The sequence below is a fragment of the Oryzias latipes genome, chromosome 24, assembly GCF_053564925.1.
Source record: "Oryzias latipes strain Hd-rR chromosome 24, Olatipes_Hd-rR_3.1".
In the NCBI taxonomy this organism is placed as follows: domain Eukaryota; kingdom Metazoa; phylum Chordata; class Actinopteri; order Beloniformes; family Adrianichthyidae; genus Oryzias; species Oryzias latipes.
In genome coordinates, this window is record NC_136260.1 from 11,021,247 (window position 1) to 11,041,091 (window position 19,845).

General features: G+C 39.2%; 2 protein-coding genes across 6 annotated transcripts; one reads left to right on the top strand and one right to left on the bottom strand.

The window, feature by feature from the left end:
• The first annotated feature begins 117 nt into the window (after nucleotides 1-117).
• fam167ab (family with sequence similarity 167 member Ab) lies at nucleotides 118-6,904 on the top strand. Of its 4 annotated transcripts, XM_020714467.2 has the most exons (4): nucleotides 118-256; nucleotides 3,177-3,555; nucleotides 4,048-4,357; nucleotides 6,294-6,904. In XM_020714467.2, exons 2-3 carry the CDS (start codon nucleotides 3,196-3,198, stop codon nucleotides 4,309-4,311), a joined length of 624 nt encoding a protein of 207 aa, XP_020570126.1. In that variant the 5' UTR covers nucleotides 118-256; nucleotides 3,177-3,195; the 3' UTR covers nucleotides 4,312-4,357; nucleotides 6,294-6,904. The 4 variants fall into 4 exon arrangements, with proteins under 4 accessions (XP_020570126.1, XP_004083739.1, XP_078799192.1 ...); XM_004083691.4 differs by having other exon boundaries at nucleotides 4,048-6,904; XM_078943066.1 differs by having other exon boundaries at nucleotides 120-256; nucleotides 3,192-3,555; nucleotides 4,048-6,904.
• Nucleotides 6,905-8,960: 2,056 nt separating this feature from the next.
• On the bottom strand, nucleotides 8,961-18,242 carry ccm2 (CCM2 scaffold protein). 2 transcript variants are annotated; one of them, XM_004083689.5, is made up of 10 exons: nucleotides 17,825-18,242; nucleotides 13,124-13,300; nucleotides 12,745-12,828; nucleotides 12,462-12,645; nucleotides 11,557-11,693; nucleotides 11,309-11,444; nucleotides 10,759-10,816; nucleotides 10,508-10,643; nucleotides 10,276-10,414; nucleotides 8,961-10,126 (listed from the first exon to the last, which is right to left on the bottom strand). In XM_004083689.5, the coding sequence occupies exons 1-10, from the start codon at nucleotides 17,852-17,854 to the stop codon at nucleotides 9,822-9,824; spliced, it is 1,386 nt and encodes a 461-aa protein (XP_004083737.1). In that variant the 5' UTR covers nucleotides 17,855-18,242; the 3' UTR covers nucleotides 8,961-9,821. The 2 variants fall into 2 exon arrangements, with proteins under 2 accessions (XP_004083737.1, XP_011490087.1); XM_011491785.4 differs by lacking the exon at nucleotides 17,825-18,242 and adding an exon at nucleotides 14,444-14,584.
• Nucleotides 18,243-19,845: the final 1,603 nt, after the last annotated feature.

A 19,845-nucleotide genomic window follows, 5' to 3' on the forward strand; every position in this document is an offset into this window, starting at 1 on the left:
TAGACGTTGAATAGAATTGAAGGCATTGACCGTCCATTCCTCCTTGGTTTCATGAAGAGGAGCGCCTAATATGGACTTCTGGAACCTGACGTAACCACAGGCTGGCCTTTAAGAACAGCCCGCCCCTCCTCCGGTAGCTCTCTGCTCAGAAACAAGCGGACCGCCTCGCTCTGTTTAGCGACGGAGCGGCGCACGCGCGGTTAGTGACAGTCGGAGCGCCGTCCAAGTTGAGCCTGTCTGCGGGGAGACTCTTCAGGTAAAGTAGCCTTTTACCCTTTTTTGTAGCGTTTCAGAACTATAAGAAAAAACAAAGTATGGGTACACTTTAAACAGAAGCTTAAATATGGACAACTTGTTTGATCAAAAAAAGGTATATGGAATGTACTTTTTGTGTGTTAAAATTAATATTTCTTTTTAACTTTTTAATGAAAAATCGTTGTTACAAATTCTGGGAGCACTTAAGGTGTTTTGAGGTTTTGAATTTTTCTATTGGATGCACTCAAATCTAAAGCAACAATTCTCTTAAAAAAAAAAAAAAACTGGAGAAACCAAAACAGTGACGTCATCTGTGGTCATGTTTGTTATGTAGACTTAGAAGCTGATCACCCAGACCAGGCTTTTTGGCATCTTACCCACTCCAGGACCACAAAATGAATTTGTAATGCTACAGCAACTGTTTAAAAAATTCAAATAAACAGAAATAAAGCAGAAGGAGAATTGATGGCTGATGCCCTCACCATATTTTGGCTCCTGGTGATGTTTTTGTAGGGCCTGCATCTGACAGTCAGTATGTTAAATTTGGCCTGCTGAAGAAGCACAGTCTGCAAGTCTGTTCAAAAAGGGCTGACTTTACCATATCAGATAGTTTGAGGTGGATTTGAGGTTTCACTTAGGATTTCAAACCCTTCATTTTGCTTTTACTTGCAGCTCTGCATTTCCTATTCAATCCAAATCTCACTGTTAATACACGCAAAGCCCTTAAAAAGTCTTAGATGCTTTCAAACGTGCATTTTCCCTACTGCCTTAATGCCTCTCTTAAATATCAGCATCAAGATCCGCTCCCGGGGAGTCATAAGTGCCCTGCTTTGCAGAATCAGAGAACTGTTTTACCTTGTAGAACATAAAAAGTGGTCATTAAATTCAAAGCCAGTGACTTCACCGCTGATCTGCTGAGCCCATTGTGGAATAAATGAGCACAAATCACTCTGTACAAGAGGACACAGAGCAGAAAGTCAGCTGTTGCCCCTTGATGTTTGCAGCATCATTAAGCAAGCTGTGAGAGCTATTTACCCCATGATTTCTCTAATCAGGTCTTTATGTTTTAATACACACACTTTATGATCTAGTGAGACTGTGGAGGTGGTGTTCCTTTAGGCAAATTTGCAAGAATCCGTGGTGTTTTCAGTTTTCACTGCCACAGATGTTCACTTTCCACAAGGAAGAAATAGAAAAGTCGCTAACACACACATGCTATTTCCGTGTGCTATTTCTCCAAGACAAATGTTTATTTTGTCAATACAACATTCTCATGAGCCTATATGCTGATAAGCCACTGTTTTCACTTCTTTCTCGTCACAAATAAGATTTTAACCTCTACATCTCCAAAAGGATGGGAATTGTGCACTGATCTAGACAAACTCAGTTTTTGCTGAAATTCTTTTAATTTAACGATAAAAAAAATTAGACACACCATGAAAAGCAGAGTTTGAATATGTTTTACATTCTTATAACATCATTAATAATAGTTGTTCACAGATTTGATCATCATAAAGAAATATTGTCCTTTATTTCCATCTTTGCTTCGTTTACTAAAACATTGTGCGTTTGCTAATGCAGTCACCTTTAGGTTCTCCCCATCGACACTGGACACATAATCGCTGACGTCAAGGTCACGTTGACTTAAATTTGCTCCGTTCTTAAAAAAGCCATTTGGAGGAAAGTAAAATTCGGAGCTCTGCTGGGTCCACCCACCTGTCAATCAAAGAGACACCCCTAAATCTGGATACATTTGAACTGATCTAATACAAATTGTATGGATTAGAAAAATATATCAATATACATTAAAAACAGAGGGTAAATGTATTTAGTTTTGATGGAAAAAATTGGCTTTTTAGCTTAGGGGTTATTGGGAAATTGCTCCGTTCTGTAACCAGCCTCTTGTGGTCTTTGGAGAAACTGCTACATTTGGTACTTCCTGGTTTGTGTCAAATTCATAACAGAGGCTGTTGAGAACTAAATAAACTGATATGAAAGAAAGATGCCAGACACAACATATTGCTCGTCAATTTTGTTGCACCGCTAATATTAGGTTGGGAGTGTGAGGGGCTGTAAGCTACCGGGAGGGCGTGTGAACAGATGGATGATGGGAAATGGAGGCAGGCTTACTCTGCACCTAAACTCCAAGGGAATTTCTAAGGAATCCTGCGGAAACTATGTGCTGGTAAACGACACAGGTTTATTTTTTTATTTTTTGGCCTAAAAACAGCATATTTATAATTAAATGACCTCTGGGAACGATTTTACAATAGATCAAAAGACGATTGGAGTGGGACTTTAATGGTGACAAGTTTGGTTTGAGCTTTTTCAAACGTACAAAGGATCCAATAAACTCTAAGAAAGTTCAACTTTTTCAAACTTATTTTCAATTCCTTTTATTGTTGTATTTTATAGTGTTACATTGAAACGGACCATCATTTAATGCTTCAATTACTTTTATTTGCTGGATGTTTTTTTTTTTGTTTTTTGTTTTGCAACAATCAGGTCATTTTTTGTGTGTTTTTGTGAAGTTACATCAGACTGTTGACAAAATTTTGCCCCAGTTTCTTGCTGTCTCTTCTGGTTAGCCAAAGCAATAAACTCTATGAACTGGATATGAGAAAAAAAATGCAGATTCATTTAAGGTGCATGTGTGGTTGCTACGGAAACTAGTTGTTTCCAATAAAGGAGAATCCTGGAGGTGACCCACTGAGCTTTGATCATTTGATATTTGATAAAGCAAGTGATAAAAATAGTTTGAAGAAACATTTGGAAGGTGGGGAGATGTTTTGATTTTTTATGGTGCAGATAGACTTTTCAGACATTTGCACGTCACCATAAATATTTGTGTATACAAAAACAAAGTAGAAACCCAAAGAAAAATGAATGAAAACCTCTGACCATGTTATTGTTATTTGAAGCTTTTCTACATTTAGCATAATGGATGCAGCCGCAGCTCCGCAGGTTGTGGTGAACCAGCCGAATGATCTAGACGAAACAAACTCTGAGAAAGGTGCAAGCTCATCGGCTGACGACCACCTTTTGACGTTAAAGACATTGGCAGAGAAGCTCAGACTGGAGACCAGGAGGCCCTCTTACCTGGAGTGGAAAGCCCAGCTGGGGGAAGAAAGGCTCAAAGGGTCAGAACCTGGAAAACAGCCGGTCCAAGTGGGAGCTGATGGGAGATTGGCTGTCCACAAAGGGACTGCAAGTGACATTCAGCCTAAACAATCATCAAGTCCACTAAAAAACAGATTTGAGAACATCGATGAAGCTCTCAGTTGGCTTAGAAGAGAACTAGTAAGTCTTTTTGTTTTTACTTCATTGTTTTTGCCTCCATATTTCCACCACCACTGTTCCAACACTTGAGGGGGAAAAAAAAAAACTTCATGCTACTTAGGCCACTTAGGACTTAACAAAGCTCACACTGTCCAATTAGTGGCCAGAAGAATCTTGTTCATGTCAGTCAGTGTGAGTTTTTTGTGCCTCCCACAATAGAATTACAGAGTTCCTGCGGGTGTAATCATTTTTACTCTGCTCAATTACGCCGCACATTCAGCTGGGGGTTGTGAGTTTGGAGCGAGTACACAAAAACGCCACTGATGGGAGGTGGACTCACACAGTCTGGGGCCACAAACAGTTTTGCGGGGCCCTCAAATGAAATTTGGATCAATACGGACAGCTGGCAAGGCGGAGAATTTATCATTGATCCATAATTGTACTTCTTTTTTCTTGCGTTTGTTTGTTTTTTTTTGGTTGAACATTCTTTCGTCCTCGTGCTTGCATCTGCAGACAGACATGCGCAGGCAGGACCAGCAGCTGGCGAGGCAGCTCATGCAGCTGCGGAGCGACATAAACATGCTGAAGATCGAGCAGACGTGTCACCTGCATCGGCGGATGCTCAACGACGCCACCTACGGGCTGGAGGAGAAGGACGAGCTTTCGGACCTGCCGTACGAGTGCCCGGTCACCCCGGGACTCGGCCTCTCAGCCCCACTGAGGCTCATCGGAGTCACCAAAATGAACATAAACTCTCGCCGCTTCTCGCTCTGCTAAGAAAGAACAAAACAAGAGACACTTTCAATTTCTTAATGATGGATTGGTAAGTGGTCACATGACTGAGTTGCACATTTTAGCAACTTTTGCATAAAAAAAGACAAATTAAAAGCATTTTATTGGCAAACAACTATCAGTAAAAGGTTGATTAAAGGTTTTTGCCAATATGAAAAGTGACAGCTCATGGAAAGGCAACAATAACACCACAAAGGCATCCTTTTTAAAAGATACTAGAAGCTATTCAGACCATCAAAACAGTCCTGTTGGTCTTAAAGTGATTTCTTGTTCACCCTCAACGGCCCATCAACTACGTACTTAGCTAATGTGTTCTTGTGTGTTTCCTTGGTCTCAAGCCAAGTTTTATCAAGCACAGACTAAATACGTAAATATATATTCTATATATAGATTTCTAACTTCAAGTCAGTTCAAGGCAGTCAGTTGAACTCATTAGTGTTTCATTTTGTCTCCAGACTTGACGTTTTTCTGTAAAAAATGCCTTATTGACTTTAAAAAATACATACTTTTGCATATTTTTGTTTTATCTGTGGGAAAAAAATTTGAGGTTGTTTTGTTTCCTGAAATTGATAGTCTTCGGGAAACTTCACTTATGTAACACTGTCCTGCACTTTTCCTGAGCTTTCCTCGCTGTTTGTTTGAAAAGCTCCACGTAGCTTCATTTCCTGTGTAAACACGATAACGTGTGTACCAAATGAAACCATTACAAGCCCTCTTCTCTGACTTTAGTGGTGCTGCAGCTTCAAACTGTTCATCAAAGAGGAACAGGCTCCAAAGAATGTAAGATCTCAACCTTCACGTGTTCGATTTCGAGCTTGAGTTGAGAGTGACTCAGGCTCTCTGAAGCAGATCATCAAGCCTCTCACTGAAGATTGTTTTGTTTTTTTCAATGCAAAAGCATTGTGACTAGTGAAAATTTGTTCCCATTACCACCTCTTAAATGACGTTTCGTCCTCCACGTTTCATGGTTTTACAGTGCTGTACACTCCAGTGCGCGGCCTTTGTGTCGTCTGACATGAAAACAGTCGCTGCACCTCCTTAATCTTATAGAACTGAGCCTATAATCATCTGGAGCATGCCCTAAAGGGCCCCAATGCAAAATTCCTAAATGGTTTCTCATCTTTTCATGTATGAAACCTGTCACTCAAGCACAGCAGAAGAAAGCCTTTCATTACCTGAAGGGTGCAGTCATGCATGCACAGAACTGCTGCAAAGGGAACAAAGATGAAGCATTTCTAAATGCTCAAACTCTAACTGTAGAACCTAAAACAAGATCTGAATTGATTTATAAGGAGGCTGAGTTGGCCTGTCTGCACCTTTGAGCCTCCCTGCATGTTGCTAAGAGCATCCCTCACAAACAGTTAGCAGGGGAGGGGGGGCGCAATCGGCTTCTTATCTGACTCGTTCCCAAGGAACCAAGCTTGTTCGCTATTAAGTTTAATTATCCCTCTCAGCTTTGGAGAACGGCATAAACACTCTGGCCTTCTTTCCAGGTTCTCAGTCACTCTCGCTCTAATGGCTCCAGGAAATAGCCAGGATCATCTATGCACGCTCGTCTGACTTTACTCATTGATCCCTGTGTCTGCAGCTGAATGATTGCACTGAGCTTCAGGCTTTCATGCATGAACTCCAGCTTCATCTGAGCTGTCTGCTGAGAACCCTGCCTAAAGAGCTTTTACTTTCACATAAGCTGCCAGTAATCAATTCGGGTTATTTTTCTTCATTTTTCCCCTTTCAAAAGAGAATAATTAGCGACCAAACACACTTTGGCATGGCAATAATTCCATACATTAGCTATCTAATTTGCACAACAAAGTAACCACTTGACAGGCGTACGAGAGGCTAGTGAATCTGCTCTAAAAGCGTGCAGACAGTAAGAAAATACTTGGTATTTTTAGGAGATGCTGTGACATTAATGTGTTTCAAAGAAACTGTACTGTGATGTTCTCTCACACTTAATCTGGCAGTTGGCATCCTATTCCAGTAAAGTGACAGATGTGATAACACAGAGAGGCACTTCTCACCAGGATCAGAGCTGCAAACTCCAGCCGACAGAAACTTCACCAAGGGGAACCAGAGGGAGTCTGGCAAGAATCCCAGACTGTCGGCATGCACGCTGCAAAGACGAGCTTGTTAAACACCACATCCACACAACCTGAGACATTACAAAAGGAAAAAATCATTTCTATCTGATGGATTACTCACTGCTTTGGATTTTTTTGTACTTGAATTATATGAAATTTCCTCTCTGTTTAATCCTTTTTTCCAAAACCCGAAATCTACTTTTACCACAGTAATTAACTTTACATCCTTGATGGAATCTGACATTTTTATTGCTGAATCATTGGAAATGAGAGTTTTATGGATCAGTGGAGCACCAGGACCAAAGCTTGGAGAGGAAAATGAGCTTCAGTGCCACTGTTTTTCTGTGGAAAACTTCTGGATCAGGTTGCGGCTCTTTCTGCACGTCTCAAATCTAAAGTGCAGCAGTCCTGCAACAGGTTTTTAGGTCACATCAATTCACTTTCTGCAGCAAAGTGAGAGATTTTTAAAATAATAAAATATTTTTGGGAAGATAGTTTAAGAATTTTTTGTCTTTTATTTTTTAAACTTAGCTCATCAATGTCAAAGGCAAGTTTTTTGGTCACCAGCACCCCTAAGGAGCATACAGGTGGGTGGGACAGTATCAGCAACCATGTAGAAGTAAAAAAATACTTTTACCTGACGAGGTGAAAGATCTCTGCAATAGCTTGATTTTCAGACAAAAAACAAGCTAAATTTTAAGGCTTTCACACATTTTTTTTGTTCAATGTATAGAAAAACCTTGTAAAAAGTGATAAAAAGTGTTGTAGGTTAAAGACTCAAAAATCTTTTTGGGTGTCCAACAGATTGTGACTACCTCACTGTTTCAATATTGGTTTAGTAGGAAATTTAGGAAGCAGAAAATGTGGCACTTTGCAAATATGATGCTGAAGTAGGAGAAAAGTTATGAAATGTGAAATGTCAAACTTAAGGAAAATGTAATTTTATCCTTTTTTTTTGGTTAAAATTTAGCATTATGTTTACCTGTTGACTTGAGTGATTCTGCTCCAGGAAAAGTTTCTTTTTAATTCCTGTGTCATTTAATTTTGATCTTAGATAATCAAAGTATTTTTTTTATTTACTGTGTAGTAGCTGCATGATCTGAAATGGGAAACTGCTTTTTAACCGCATTCATATATGTTTTTAAACTCTACAAAACATGGCTGAACTCACTGTAATTTCATTATTCAACGGCCATTGTTGCTCCATTATTCAGGGGGCATGCTCAAGTTGGCCCAACAGGGGCTCCAGCCATGATTGTAGTTAATTGGCATCGGCTTCATGGAGCAGCGGGAGATTTTCGAATAGTTTGTTTGGAGCAGCTGACTGTTTCGTAACCACTTTGCCTCAATCAAAGGTCTTCCCTGATGCCTCTGAAAATTGGATTACACGAGAATTTGCAGGTCAATTAGTGATTAATCTGAGTACAGTGAGAAAACAGTTCAGTTACACACGTCAAGTCACTATGACTTTAACCCTATGTAGTCACTCGTGTAATATTTGAAACACTCATCTGTGAGATCCCTAACTTATTAGCATAATCCAAACTTTCCTAAAAAAACATTTTTATATGTATATATGAACCTGTGTTCTGCCCTGTAGTTCACCATCATTCCACTAGGGGCAGTAGAAGTGCTTTTCCTGCTCATTTCAAAATGGCCACTTCAATGAAATTTCAGAAATGCTTTTTGAAAAAAGTCAAGGTAATTTTCAAACACCTATGGTGATAACTCCTATTGTTACTCTTTTTTAATGACTGCTTGCTGTTTTGAAAGAATGCAAAATGTGTTGATAGCTCAATCAGATGCCTCCACATTCTGATTGAATGAACACACCTGGCCCAGGTGATTAGCAGTAAACAATGCAGGGAGAGCTGGAAAACAGGCAGGGGGTACATCTGGAGGACCAGGAATGAGCAGACCTGAGTTATACCGTGTTCAAAATGAGGGGATCAAATTTGAGACTGGGTGAATAAGCTGCTTTTTTTCTGAACACTCATGCCAATGTTTTTCCATCTTAAACTAAGAGTGTGAAGAAAACTTACGAAAGCATCCAACATGACATCCGTGATATTATCTATATTTCATGAAAAAATAATTAGCACTTTTTTTTTGTAGATTTCATAAAAACATTTACATTTTTTTAGTTCATTCTTTGACGTAGTGGCCAAAAACGGGCATCTACAGACTGTATTTTTAGTACAAGCAGGTGGATTTCACCGCAGAAAAAAAAAAAGCTTATCAAACCCAGTTTGTCGAGTTTGGTTCAGTTTGACCTGGTTTAGATTTTTACAGGTGAAAAAGCAGAGAAAAGGGGAACGTGAAATAAACACGCCACTGAGAGGCTTTTCAAGAACGGAATGTGCTCAGCATCTCGCCAATATTCCGTCGCCGACACTCACCAGTTAATCCGAACTGAGGCCATCCAGCAGAACCGCTTTGATGGCTCTCTTAAGTTCCACAGCAGCTTAGGTGCACCCAAGCGCTCAGAAGATCATAATGGGATTATTTTAGTAAAGTAAATAAAAAAAAAATAAAAAAAATGCAGACAGATTTATGAGACTGCAACGTTTGTTTTATGCAACTTTAAGATAAATGCAGATTTGCAATACTAAAATACAATCAGTGAACGATCTGTTATTTAATAACCGTAACAAGAGGAGCAACTGTAGTTACAGTTTCTAATTCCCTGTCTGTCAGACAGCTGGCAGTAGTGCTGCAGTGTAAAAGGCACAATAGATGCACAACAAACGGTCTGCATGACAAAACCCAGCAAATCGTGATTGAACATCAGCCAGTCATTAGTGGCTTTGTCAAAAATAACTGGTGACGCTTTTGTCTTTACAGCATTTCCTTGGTCAGTTTGTATAATGAGGAGTAAACACTGATAAACAAATGCTAGTGTAAAGCAGAGCAGTACACAAAAACAAAAAGCATGTTACACACTCACAACGCAAAAGTGAAGTACATGGATGAAGCGGGTTGATATATTGCAGTATAAAATAAAAAAACAGAATCACAAACTTCAGTAATAACCTTCTGAAATATGTGCACTGATGGATCCTCTGGAGTCTGGGCTGTACTGGCTGCAGCTACATTACTAAAAGCGGTGGCAGATGCTGCCAATAAGAAGTACAAAACCAAAAGAAAATCCTTTAGGAATCCACCTGAAATGCGGAACGAGTCAACTTCCTGCTTCTCGCAGACTGCATAAGTGCGTTTGTTGACCTATGGCAACAAGTTGAGGTTTTCCTTGAGTTTGTGGGGAGTTTGAACGCCCTCTTGATAAACAGAGGAATATACGTTTAAGCTAATTTGAGGTCAGTGCTAAGGACCACCTTCATCTGATCCGGTTTTCTCATGCCTACAGGAATGGCCACGCCTCCACGCAAAATGACCCGCTTTTGCTCCCCATCAGGGCGCTAATGCCTCCTGGTCCATGCTACAGCCGAGGGCCTCAATGTCGTTGCTGATGTTGGTGATCATGCGGTCCCACTCGTCGCCCTCGGAGGCCTCCTGCTCCTCCCCCGAGGACGCGCTGCCGCCGGTTCCTCCTGCCGCGCCGTTCCCGTTGGTGGTGGAATCAGAGGCGGAGCTGGCGGTGCGTTTGCAGCGACCGAAGCTGTCCGTTATAATGCCTCTGCCGTCTTTCACGCCGATGGTTTCCAGGAAGTTCTCAAAGTGCTGACTGTCCTTCTCAGGTATGAAGGGGCGCAAACCTACAAGAAATGAAAAGGGTCACAAGATCTCACCAGAAAAAATGATGCAGTAAATTATTAATAGTCATTTTTGTGGTCATTATGAATCCACATTTCAGTTTCTGCCATCGTTTTAAAAGATGAAAGTCGGTGTAATGCAGTTTTTTTACCCAGTAGGAGGAATTTCCTGCTGTCTCCATAGAGCTGTCGCAGGTTGATGCAGAACTCGTGAATCGAAGCCCCGTTCCGGTATTCGTGGAGCAGAGTTGCAAACTGTTGGATCTCCTGCGACGACAGTTTTGTCCGCAACTACAAAAACAAAAGTTATTTTCAGTTGAATACCTTTTTTTTTAAAGATTATTTTAAGTGTTTTCAAGAAAGAGAAAAAAAGTCTTTCTGTACTGTGGTCATGTAGTCCTGCAAAAGCTCTGCGGCGGTTGTGCTGAGCTCTCCTTCACTTGCCGTCTTCTTCTGAGGGGATGCTGGGGTGGATGCAGACGGAGAGTTTCCATCTGCATCCATACTGACCTGGAACGGACTGAGAGAAAGCAGCCTCAGAAAGACACCGAGAAAAACTGTGCAAAGTGATGAACAGAACTGAGAATAAATATCTGAATAGAATTCAAGCAGAAAGCACCGCTCAGTCTACTTACAATGTGCTGTTTTCTGCGTCGAAACCCTCCTTAACGTCCACTTTACTCGAGGAGTCATCTTTAAAAATCACAAAATAAAGTTGTAAGATTTTCAGACTTCATTTGACCTTAAATGTGAAAAAATGAAAAAAATGAGAAGAAAGGATACAGTGATCCCTTGCTTCACCTTTCATGGTCTCACAGATTATTTTAGTTTTTTTTTTTCAGTGTCCTTGTCAATCAAACTCCTCTGTGTCGTGTCTTCTGCACAGAATTTATTCAGCTTGCTAAAACTACATAAATGATCAATTGTGAGCAGATCTTTGGTTTCTTTCTGTAACATTGGACCTTTTTTCTATGAAGATTTGAACTTTGAGAGTTTAAACAAGAAAGAAAACTAAAAATGAGTATAAGGAAGGGGTTTTACAGCCTTAATACATCTCTAGTTCTTGTAAAAAAAAATAAAGCTGAGTAGTTTGCAAATTTCATCTATTGGCGGTTATTTTTGGAACACAACTCCTGCGATAAACGAATGACCACTGTAATCTGGTTTGCTGTTGCGTCTGCGTACCACTGTATGAAGACAGGTGTCTAGTTGGTGTCGTTGCTCCGTCAAAAATGGCTCTGTCCAAGAAGTCAATGGTTGATTCTGTGTAAACGATCTGAAAAACCTGACTAAGCAGAAAACACAGCTCCTCTGCAGCAGCCTAGAAGAAAAAGAAAAGACCAGGAATTTAAAATATACCACAGTTTTCTGAAATATGTCACCTAATGCATCAACACAATGTGTAAAATAACTGTATGACCTAAATACAGAACCTTATTCTCCACTGCCAACACTAGCAGACAGCAGACTTCCACCAAAACGGCTCCACTCTCCGACAGCGAGCTTAGCGTCTGGGACTTGTTGAGATCGGGACAAGAACTGGGACAAGGAGAACCTCCAGAATCCTGGGCTGCATTAAAGAAAAATACATTAATTAATTAATTAAAAAAGAAATTAAAAAAATGAAACTCAGCTCAGTTTTAAGGGCTTATTAGTATTGATGAAATTCGGATCATGAGACAACCATTCTATTACCACCAGGTAACAGGCTAAACAGTTCAACAGAAGCACAAAATATACAAGCAGAACAAGACTCTTTAACACCAGAGATGTCACCGGCGACGCCTACACAGCACACGCTCTTTGACAAACCGTAGCTCTTCAATCGTTCACACAATCAACGTGAATGCGCTGATTCTGACGTGGAGAAAGAAATCCCCATAACAATTGAATAGTTACGGTACTCAAAACAGCGTCAGCACGGGGTTAAAGGGCTACACAGAAGGTCCAATTTTTTATTTTTACACTCAAATGTAATCATATTAAAGTGGTTTAATCTGTAGTTCGTAACAAAAAAGGATAATAAAAACTTTTATACTTTCTAGTCCATTGTTTGTTTGTTTTTGTGTTATTTAAATGCGCCATCTTGTCTTTCTACATTTTTTATTATTAGGGCAAAACAGATTAGAATGGAATAGAATAATGAGTATCTAATATAAACAGACAAAACCCAATAATGAATCATTTCTTTGTCTCTAAAAAACTGCACATCAATAATAGCATTTTGGTTTTCCTTCTAGAAAAAGGTGGAACTCTGGCTATGTGCTGTGACACATTAAAAAAGAAGCAAAATTATAAATCTGAGGAGTTTTTAATGTTTGTTTCATATTTTTTTTACCCGTTTTAATCACCACAAGGTGCAGCGAGTCGTCCCTGATGTAGGAGACAGCAGCAATGTCGTGAATAGGAACTCTCAGGATGAACTCCTCTCCGTCTCTCCACACGAGCTTGATGTTGTACGCCGACAAGCTAATGACGGCGTCCTGCTCTGGTGTCAGCTGGCCCGCCAACTGATGGCACTTCTGCGAAACATTTTGGTTCAAAAACAAAGCCGCATAGTTCAAGTTAAAGGAGCACAAAAAGAAGAGACAAATCCCAGCAAAGGATGACATTATTTATACCCTGGCATTGTCGATGAGCTGAAGAACCTCCGTCCTGCTTGATGGATTCAAGTATCCTGGAATAGATGACAGCTGCCCCAAGTACTGAAGAAAACATGCTTCAATTAGAAAACAAGGATTACTCTGCCTTTAAATCTGTTCAATTCATTGCTCCAAATATGTATTATTAGTTGAATTAAAAGGTTTTATTGATCTTTTTTGCCCTAAAAATACGTGAAACAATAAAAAAAAAATACGGATGATTTTAGGAAAATCAATTAACTGGAAACATTTATGCTACTTAGGCTCCAGAAAACTAAGTTCTCTTTCAGACTCACAATTTCCCTTTGGTTTAGTAGAGTTCAGTCTAACAACTTTCTTCCTTGCCAACAACACTCACTTTGACTTCCTTCTCGATGTAGTCGTTTAGCAGGATGTCGGGGTCGATGCGGTGGTCGGGCTGAGACAGAGAGAAGGTGTGGAGAGCCCGGCGCTCCGTCGTCTTCTCCTGGGCCTTTTTGTCCCTCCCCTTCTCCCCTTTCAGGAAGACTCGCTTGAACGGGGACACGATACCAGGCTGTGGGGTACAGAAAAGACAGAAGAAGCTTATCTATTTGGCAATATGACAAACTTTGGATTTTAGCCTTTCCAGGTACAAAGCTTTAAGACTCACTCAGATTATCTTTTGATCTATTTTCAAAGTTTTCCAAGAGGTCTTTTTATTATAATTACGCAATTTTTAGACAAAACCTGTCTGGTTTTCTGGGACATAGTTTCTGCAGAGCTGCTCTAGTTCTGAAATGTACCGCATGGCTGTGGGTGGGACTGTTGGCACAAAGCAACCCCCCTCCCCATTGCTGAGAGCTGTCTGTTTACACTCTGTCCCGTTAGCTTACATAAGCGCTGCAACATTGGAGCTATTCAGTCGTACTATTTTGAGCCAGACAAGGAAAACAAAGAAATACATGGATCTATTTGTCTAGAAGTGAATGCATCAGAATGGAGCGGAGCAGGGATGCTGTGGCCCACCAAGTAGATCTTCTACGTCACAAATATGATCGTTTTCAAACAGAATTTTCAATCTGCTCCTGATTCACAACAATTTGAATTTAAAAAAAAAACCTCAGAAATGCAAATTAATCTCCATCATCAGAAAAATGCCACAAGAACTTGTTAAAACACCAAAAACACAACTTTTATCAGTCTTTAAAGACATCTAATACTCTTTAAATGAATAACTGGCAGTATTTTGTAATTACTGCAATAGAACCTGAGTGTTCTACCATGTGTACGGGATACTGCGTTTTGAGTTGTGTAACTCTGTAATCATTAACAAAAGCAGCACATAGGAGCATGCCATTAAACCACCACAAATTGAATTAAAAAAAAACAAATCAGCATTAAGGGTTTCTGCATCTCGTCGCCTTGCTGGTGGCAGCAGTACAATCGGTACACAAGCCACTGCATGTTGCACAATCAAGTGTGGTTGCATTTTATGATTAGAAACTGAACCGTCACATAGAACTATAACTTCATGTGAAGCAATCATGCATCAAAAAGCAGAATTACGCAGATGTATTTCATTTTTATGAAGGCATCTACAATTTTAAACATTAAGATAGTTTGGAGAGTCGAGAACTTTTAGAAAACTGGAAACAAAATGTTCTTCAGAAATCAGGCTTTGCTGAGCCTCTGCAGCAACACAAAGTTCAGCGCATACCTCGTTCTCCATGAGAGCAGCCTTTCAGCTGAAGCGACCCCACCACCAGAGATGCTGCGGCGCTAAACAACCACCTGTTACCTCCACTGCTGCCAGCAGGGATCAAACCAATGCTGTGGCTGTGAGGGGTGTGGGCACTGACCGTTTTTTTTCTCTTTTTTTAAACTAAACAACCGCTTGAAAAGGGAGTGGGAGGAAGACAAATAGAAAGGGGAAGTGTAAGAGTAGCTAACTTCATAAGCTCACTCAAGAACAGGAAAAGACGAGCCGCAACTTCCTGTGATGACACGTGCCTTTAGACAAAAATATGAGTGATAAACAAAACTGTAAGCTGTGGAAGCAACGGTTACCCAAAAACGTCTGGATCATAAAAACTATGATCAGGCTTCAGAAACACAAATCAATAATTAACATGGTGTGCTTAGGGCCAAATGTATAATTTCACTTTATCTGATGTGAACATAGATTTTCTGTTGAAAGGCTGGTTAACAAAGCTCTGTTTCGATGTCTTACACAGCCTGTCCAACTACTTCCTGGATTCCTCACAGGCCATTTCTATTAAGAGGTGTGAAGTGATGTAGTGGCAAAGAATTAGGAAGTTTACAGAGCACCAAGAGAGAAACTGATCTATTTATTAAAACAGGTAGTATGGTGTACGTGGCAGAGCTGAAAGCTGGAATTGATGGATTAGTTCTAAAACTATCTTTACCACAAAGTGAGAAAAGACGAGTTTACTGTGGTTAGGACTAAAGAAGAGAGGGCAAAAAAAAACCTGATCCACCTCACCGTTTACTGATTGCTTTTATATTACTGCTTACCCAGCGCTACGAAATTCAAGTACGACATTTAATTGACACGTCAGCAGCTTGATATGTCACCACCAATCAGCCTAAACGATTAGAAAGCACACATAAATAAACAAATACTTAACATTTAAACCCTAAACTTTATCGCTGTTTTTTTCTTTCTTTTTTCAATCTTTGAGGTAAAGTTTTGCTAATGAAATTCTGGGGTGTAAAAACCAAGTCAACTGACAATCTACAGATATACCCAGTTCTTTCCATCAATATGTCTCCTCTACCGATGTCACAAACATCTAAGGTTGCACAATTTACTACTTAGTGTATTAACACGCACATAAACATATACATGTGTAGTGTTTACGTTCCTGATGAATTTTATTGCTTTATCTTAAAAAAAAAAAAAAAAGCATTTTAGTAATATAAAAAATCATAGAATTTAGTGGCTACAAGATGCCCTGGAATCTGAATAAACCTCATATTTTCAAGGACAATGTGACCAATAGGACTCTGCATTATTTAGTTTTGTTGGAACAGCTGAAGGCCCATACATTAACATTTAACAGCTTCTGCTTGTGAAATGTGAGACCAGTGCAACCACAGCTGCAAGAAACCACAGGTGGAAGATGCTTTCCAAATCAAAAAAGAAAACGTGGAGTTAAAATAGTTAAAGTTACTTTGTGATTGCCGAGGTTATTATATTTGTATTATAAAAATAAAGTTAAAGTCAAGTCAAAGTCCCATTAGCTGTGGTGTGTGTGAAAGCTGCAGACACAGCAGCACTCGGGAACCATTTGGTGGTTTAACCCTCCTATTATCCTTGGGGTCGATTTGACCCCATTCAATGTTAATCATTCAAAATGATAAACACAGCCACTGAGCTGGTATAAATATCTAATGTAAGACAAACAAATATTTTTACACAAAAACCTTTTTTTTTTTACTCTTTCTTTAAGCCAAAAACATAATTCAATGCCAAAAGTTTAAAAAAAGAGGTTAATTTATTTGTGGCATGTAAATTACAATAAATTAATCCCTGAAACGTAGTAACAGTACACACATTTACATTAAAACCCAACATTTATCTTGAATAAATGTTGTCCTTTAATAGCACCATGTGGCACAAAAAGGAACTGCACGTGATTTGGCCTTAAAGCTAAAGCAAACAGTCCAGAAAACCCTCAATAACATACATAAAGCTCTTAAAAACAATTAGAATTAGAATTCACAAATAATCTGTAGCAGAATGAATCAGAGCATTTCTATATATTCGTTTAACTAGAACAAAAATGGCCAATTATTGATTTTGAGTTCAAAGTAAAGTGAAATGCATGTCTTAACTATTTAAATATACATTTCTAACAAATCGTTTACACTTTATTGAAACGTTTTTAGCTCAAAAGTGTTAAACTCATACTTTTGATATAAAAATAAACTTTGTGGATGTTTTAATAAGGAATTGAAAGAACGAAACGGTAAAATGGTTAAAACTAAAGGTGATGCATCAATCTAGAACGGGCATCTGCAACCTGAGGCTCCAGAACCACCTGCTTTGAAGGAAAACATTATGGATTTGAATAAATCGTGGGGGGTTTTTTTATTCGGTTATTTAATTTATTAGGTTTTGTGGTGATTTATTATTAGAATATTACAACAGTGTCTAATTGCAACCAAGACAGGCACTTTGAATGAATACAGTTCTAAAATAAGAGCTGTTTTGTTAAAGTTTTTTCATGGATGAGGACAGAGATGCTGAATGTGTGGGAGAAAAGACGTAGAATGGTCCCAAGCTAATCATAAATGTTTTCTGCTGTGAGTGTGAGATGAAGAACCTCTACTGACAACTGACATCAGCGCTCAGGTCTTTAGGACCTGGAACAGCCTCCCTGAAGTCGTAAGACAGGCCTCTTCTGTGTTCATGTTCAAATCTAGACTTAAAACATTTCTGTTTAGCCGTGTATATGACTGAAAGGTCCTATCTGCACTTTTCTTTCCTTTCCTTCCTTTATTTTTAAATCAATTTTCAATTATTATTATTATTTTTTTCCCTTTTCTTTTAAAGAAAATTTTACGTTGATTATTTCTATGATGTATTGTGATTTTAATGCATTTTTCTGTTTTGTGAAGCACCTTGAATTACTTTGTGTACGAATTGTGCTATACAAATAAACTTGCCTTGCCTTGCCTAGGAGAAGTCTGTCAAAGCATTGAGTTAGTGTGTGTTACAGAAATCTCCGTCCTTTGAAAATGTACAGATTGGACTAAAAAATAAAAACACCAGAAAAAAAGAAAGTGGAAGAAAAATGATCGCTTATTCTTGCCTTGGCACAGATGCTAACATTCAAAACTTCTCTAACTTAGTTACCCTCGATTTAACTTATTATTTACGGTTTATTAGCTTATTGATGTAAGCCCAAGGATCTGATTTATATATCAACGTTGTGATGTAAAAGGTGCGTATGTGTGCTATTCCCAATCTTGATTGAGACGGAACTCCTCCACTTGCAGACTGTTAGCTGGCTAGTACTGAGTTAGCATACAAACAACTTGTTGATAAAAGTGTTTCTCCTGCTCGACTCACCTTTTTCACTTTTTTCACATCATCCTCCATTTCTAAGGAAATATTCTGGTCTTCATATTCACTTCAGCGTTGATGTCCACGAGACACAGTTTTTTTAGGCGACATCAATGTGATGGCGACTAGCTTGCTAGGCTACCTTAGCTTTAGTTAGCACTGGTAAAGATGCTCGATTCTTCGATGACAACAAATGGCCATTATTGTCCTCATCTCAGGCCGACACCGTCAGAAAACATTGCGGTCCTCCACGTTCACAAAAAATCTTACGTTTCCTTGTTTTAAGAAAAAACTAAAGGGGCGGTGTGTTCAGAAAACTAACTCGAAGAAAACTGCCAAAACTTTTCAACTGTGCCGCCATTTTGGGCGTAAAGCTATGGTCCAACATTTTTTTCTTCAAAAAAAAAAAACTTTATTAGCAATTGTACGCAAACAGGCTGTTGTCACTAAATACTCAGTGACAATTAGTTTAACCAAGGAAATCGAGATGAAAACAAACGCTGACACATTACAAAATAACGAAGATGGAATAATACAATAATTGTCACTCACTCATACTTATTCTGTCTTAGAATAATCTCAATTAGTCAATTAATTTTCAATAATATTGTCCTTGATATGCATACATTTAAAAAATTGAGATAATTTTCTCTTAGATTTAAAAAAATATAATAACGTTTGCATTGCTTTTTTTCAATCTGAAGAAATGAAAGATTCTGAGATTAATGATAAATTGCTAGATTATTTGTGAGTCCTTCAGGTTGGTCTCAAACATGATGTTGTCCAAAGTACGATTGAAGAGAGAGCCAAACCAAAAGGTTTTTCCAGAGAGTCTTTGAGTATGAACGATGACAGAAAAGTTGTTCAATAGTTTATGTTTCTGAGTCAATCTTCTTCTTTTTCTTTGGGCTTTTCCCTTCAGGGGTCACCACAGCAAATCAGCTTCCTCCATCTTACCCTGTCTTCTGCATCCTCTACTCTAACTCCGGCTTCCTTCATGTCTTCCTTCACTGCATCTATAAACTTGCTTTAGACCTCTTGCCTGGCAGTTCCAGAGTCAGCATCCTTCTACCAGTAAATTCACCGTCTCATCTCTGGACATGTCCGAACCATCTCAGTCTGGCTTCTCTGACTTTCTCTCCAAAACCTCTAACATGTACTGTTCCTCTGATGTACTCATTCCTGATGTATCCATCCTGGTCACTCCTGAAGAGATCTTCAGCATCTACATCCTCCAGCTCTGCTTCCTGTCTTTTCCTCAGTGCCACTGTCTCTAGGCTGAACAACATGGCCGGTCTCACCAGTTTTCTACACCTTTCCTTTCATTGGAGCTGACACTCTTTTATCACACCTCTCCGTCCATTTCAACCTACCTGCACTTGCTCCTTCACCTTTTTTCCACATCTCCAATACTCTGGGCTGTAGACCCAAGATACTTCAAATCCTCCACCTTCTTTTTCTCTTGTCCCTGTACACTCACTCTTCCACTTGAGTCCCTTTTGTGCACACACACATGTACTCCATCTTGCTACTGCTAACCTTCATTCCTCTCTTTTCTGATGCAAACCTCCATCTCTCTATCTTTTCCTCCACCTGTGCCCTGCTCTCGCTACAATCACATCGTCTGCAAACATCATTGTCAAACACAATTCAAGTTTATAAACTGGCCAATCATGGCCAATACATCAAACACATACTGCCCATGATTGGCCAGTTTATAAACTTGAAGTATTTGCAATACGGAAATAATATAATGACAAAAAAAAAACTGGATTGTCAATAATTGTTATTCTGACAGATAATGACTGAGTAATAGCTGTTTATTTCTTAATAGAAGTCAGGTACTTCTATTCGGATTTGCATCCTGTTTGTGCATTAGCGTCCGCCATTGCACACATCATAAAAAACATCTTAAACTTTAAGTTACTTCACCAATCCGTTATGATCATGTTTCCCATCATGATAAAAAAATAATCTTTTAGAAAATAATGGGGGAAAAATCTAGCAGGCATTGACAATAATCCAAA

Excerpts from the sequence above, each read along its gene's own strand:
- fam167ab (XM_004083691.4), top strand. The coding sequence starts at position 3,196 with ATGGATGCAGCCGCAGCTCCGCAGGTTGTGGTGAACCAGCCGAATGAT. Across the intron at positions 3,556-4,047 it reads GTTGGCTTAGAAGAGAACTA|ACAGACATGCGCAGGCAGGA; the intron begins GTAAGTCTTTTT and ends TTGCATCTGCAG.
- ccm2 (XM_004083689.5), bottom strand. The coding sequence starts at position 17,854 with ATGGAGGATGATGTGAAAAAAGTGAAAAAG. Across the intron at positions 10,644-10,758 it reads GACGCAGAAAACAGCACATT|TCCGTTCCAGGTCAGTATGG; the intron begins GTAAGTAGACTG and ends GCTTTCTCTCAG. Across the intron at positions 10,127-10,275 it reads CAGGAAATTCCTCCTACTGG|GTTTGCGCCCCTTCATACCT; the intron begins GTAAAAAAACTG and ends CATTTCTTGTAG.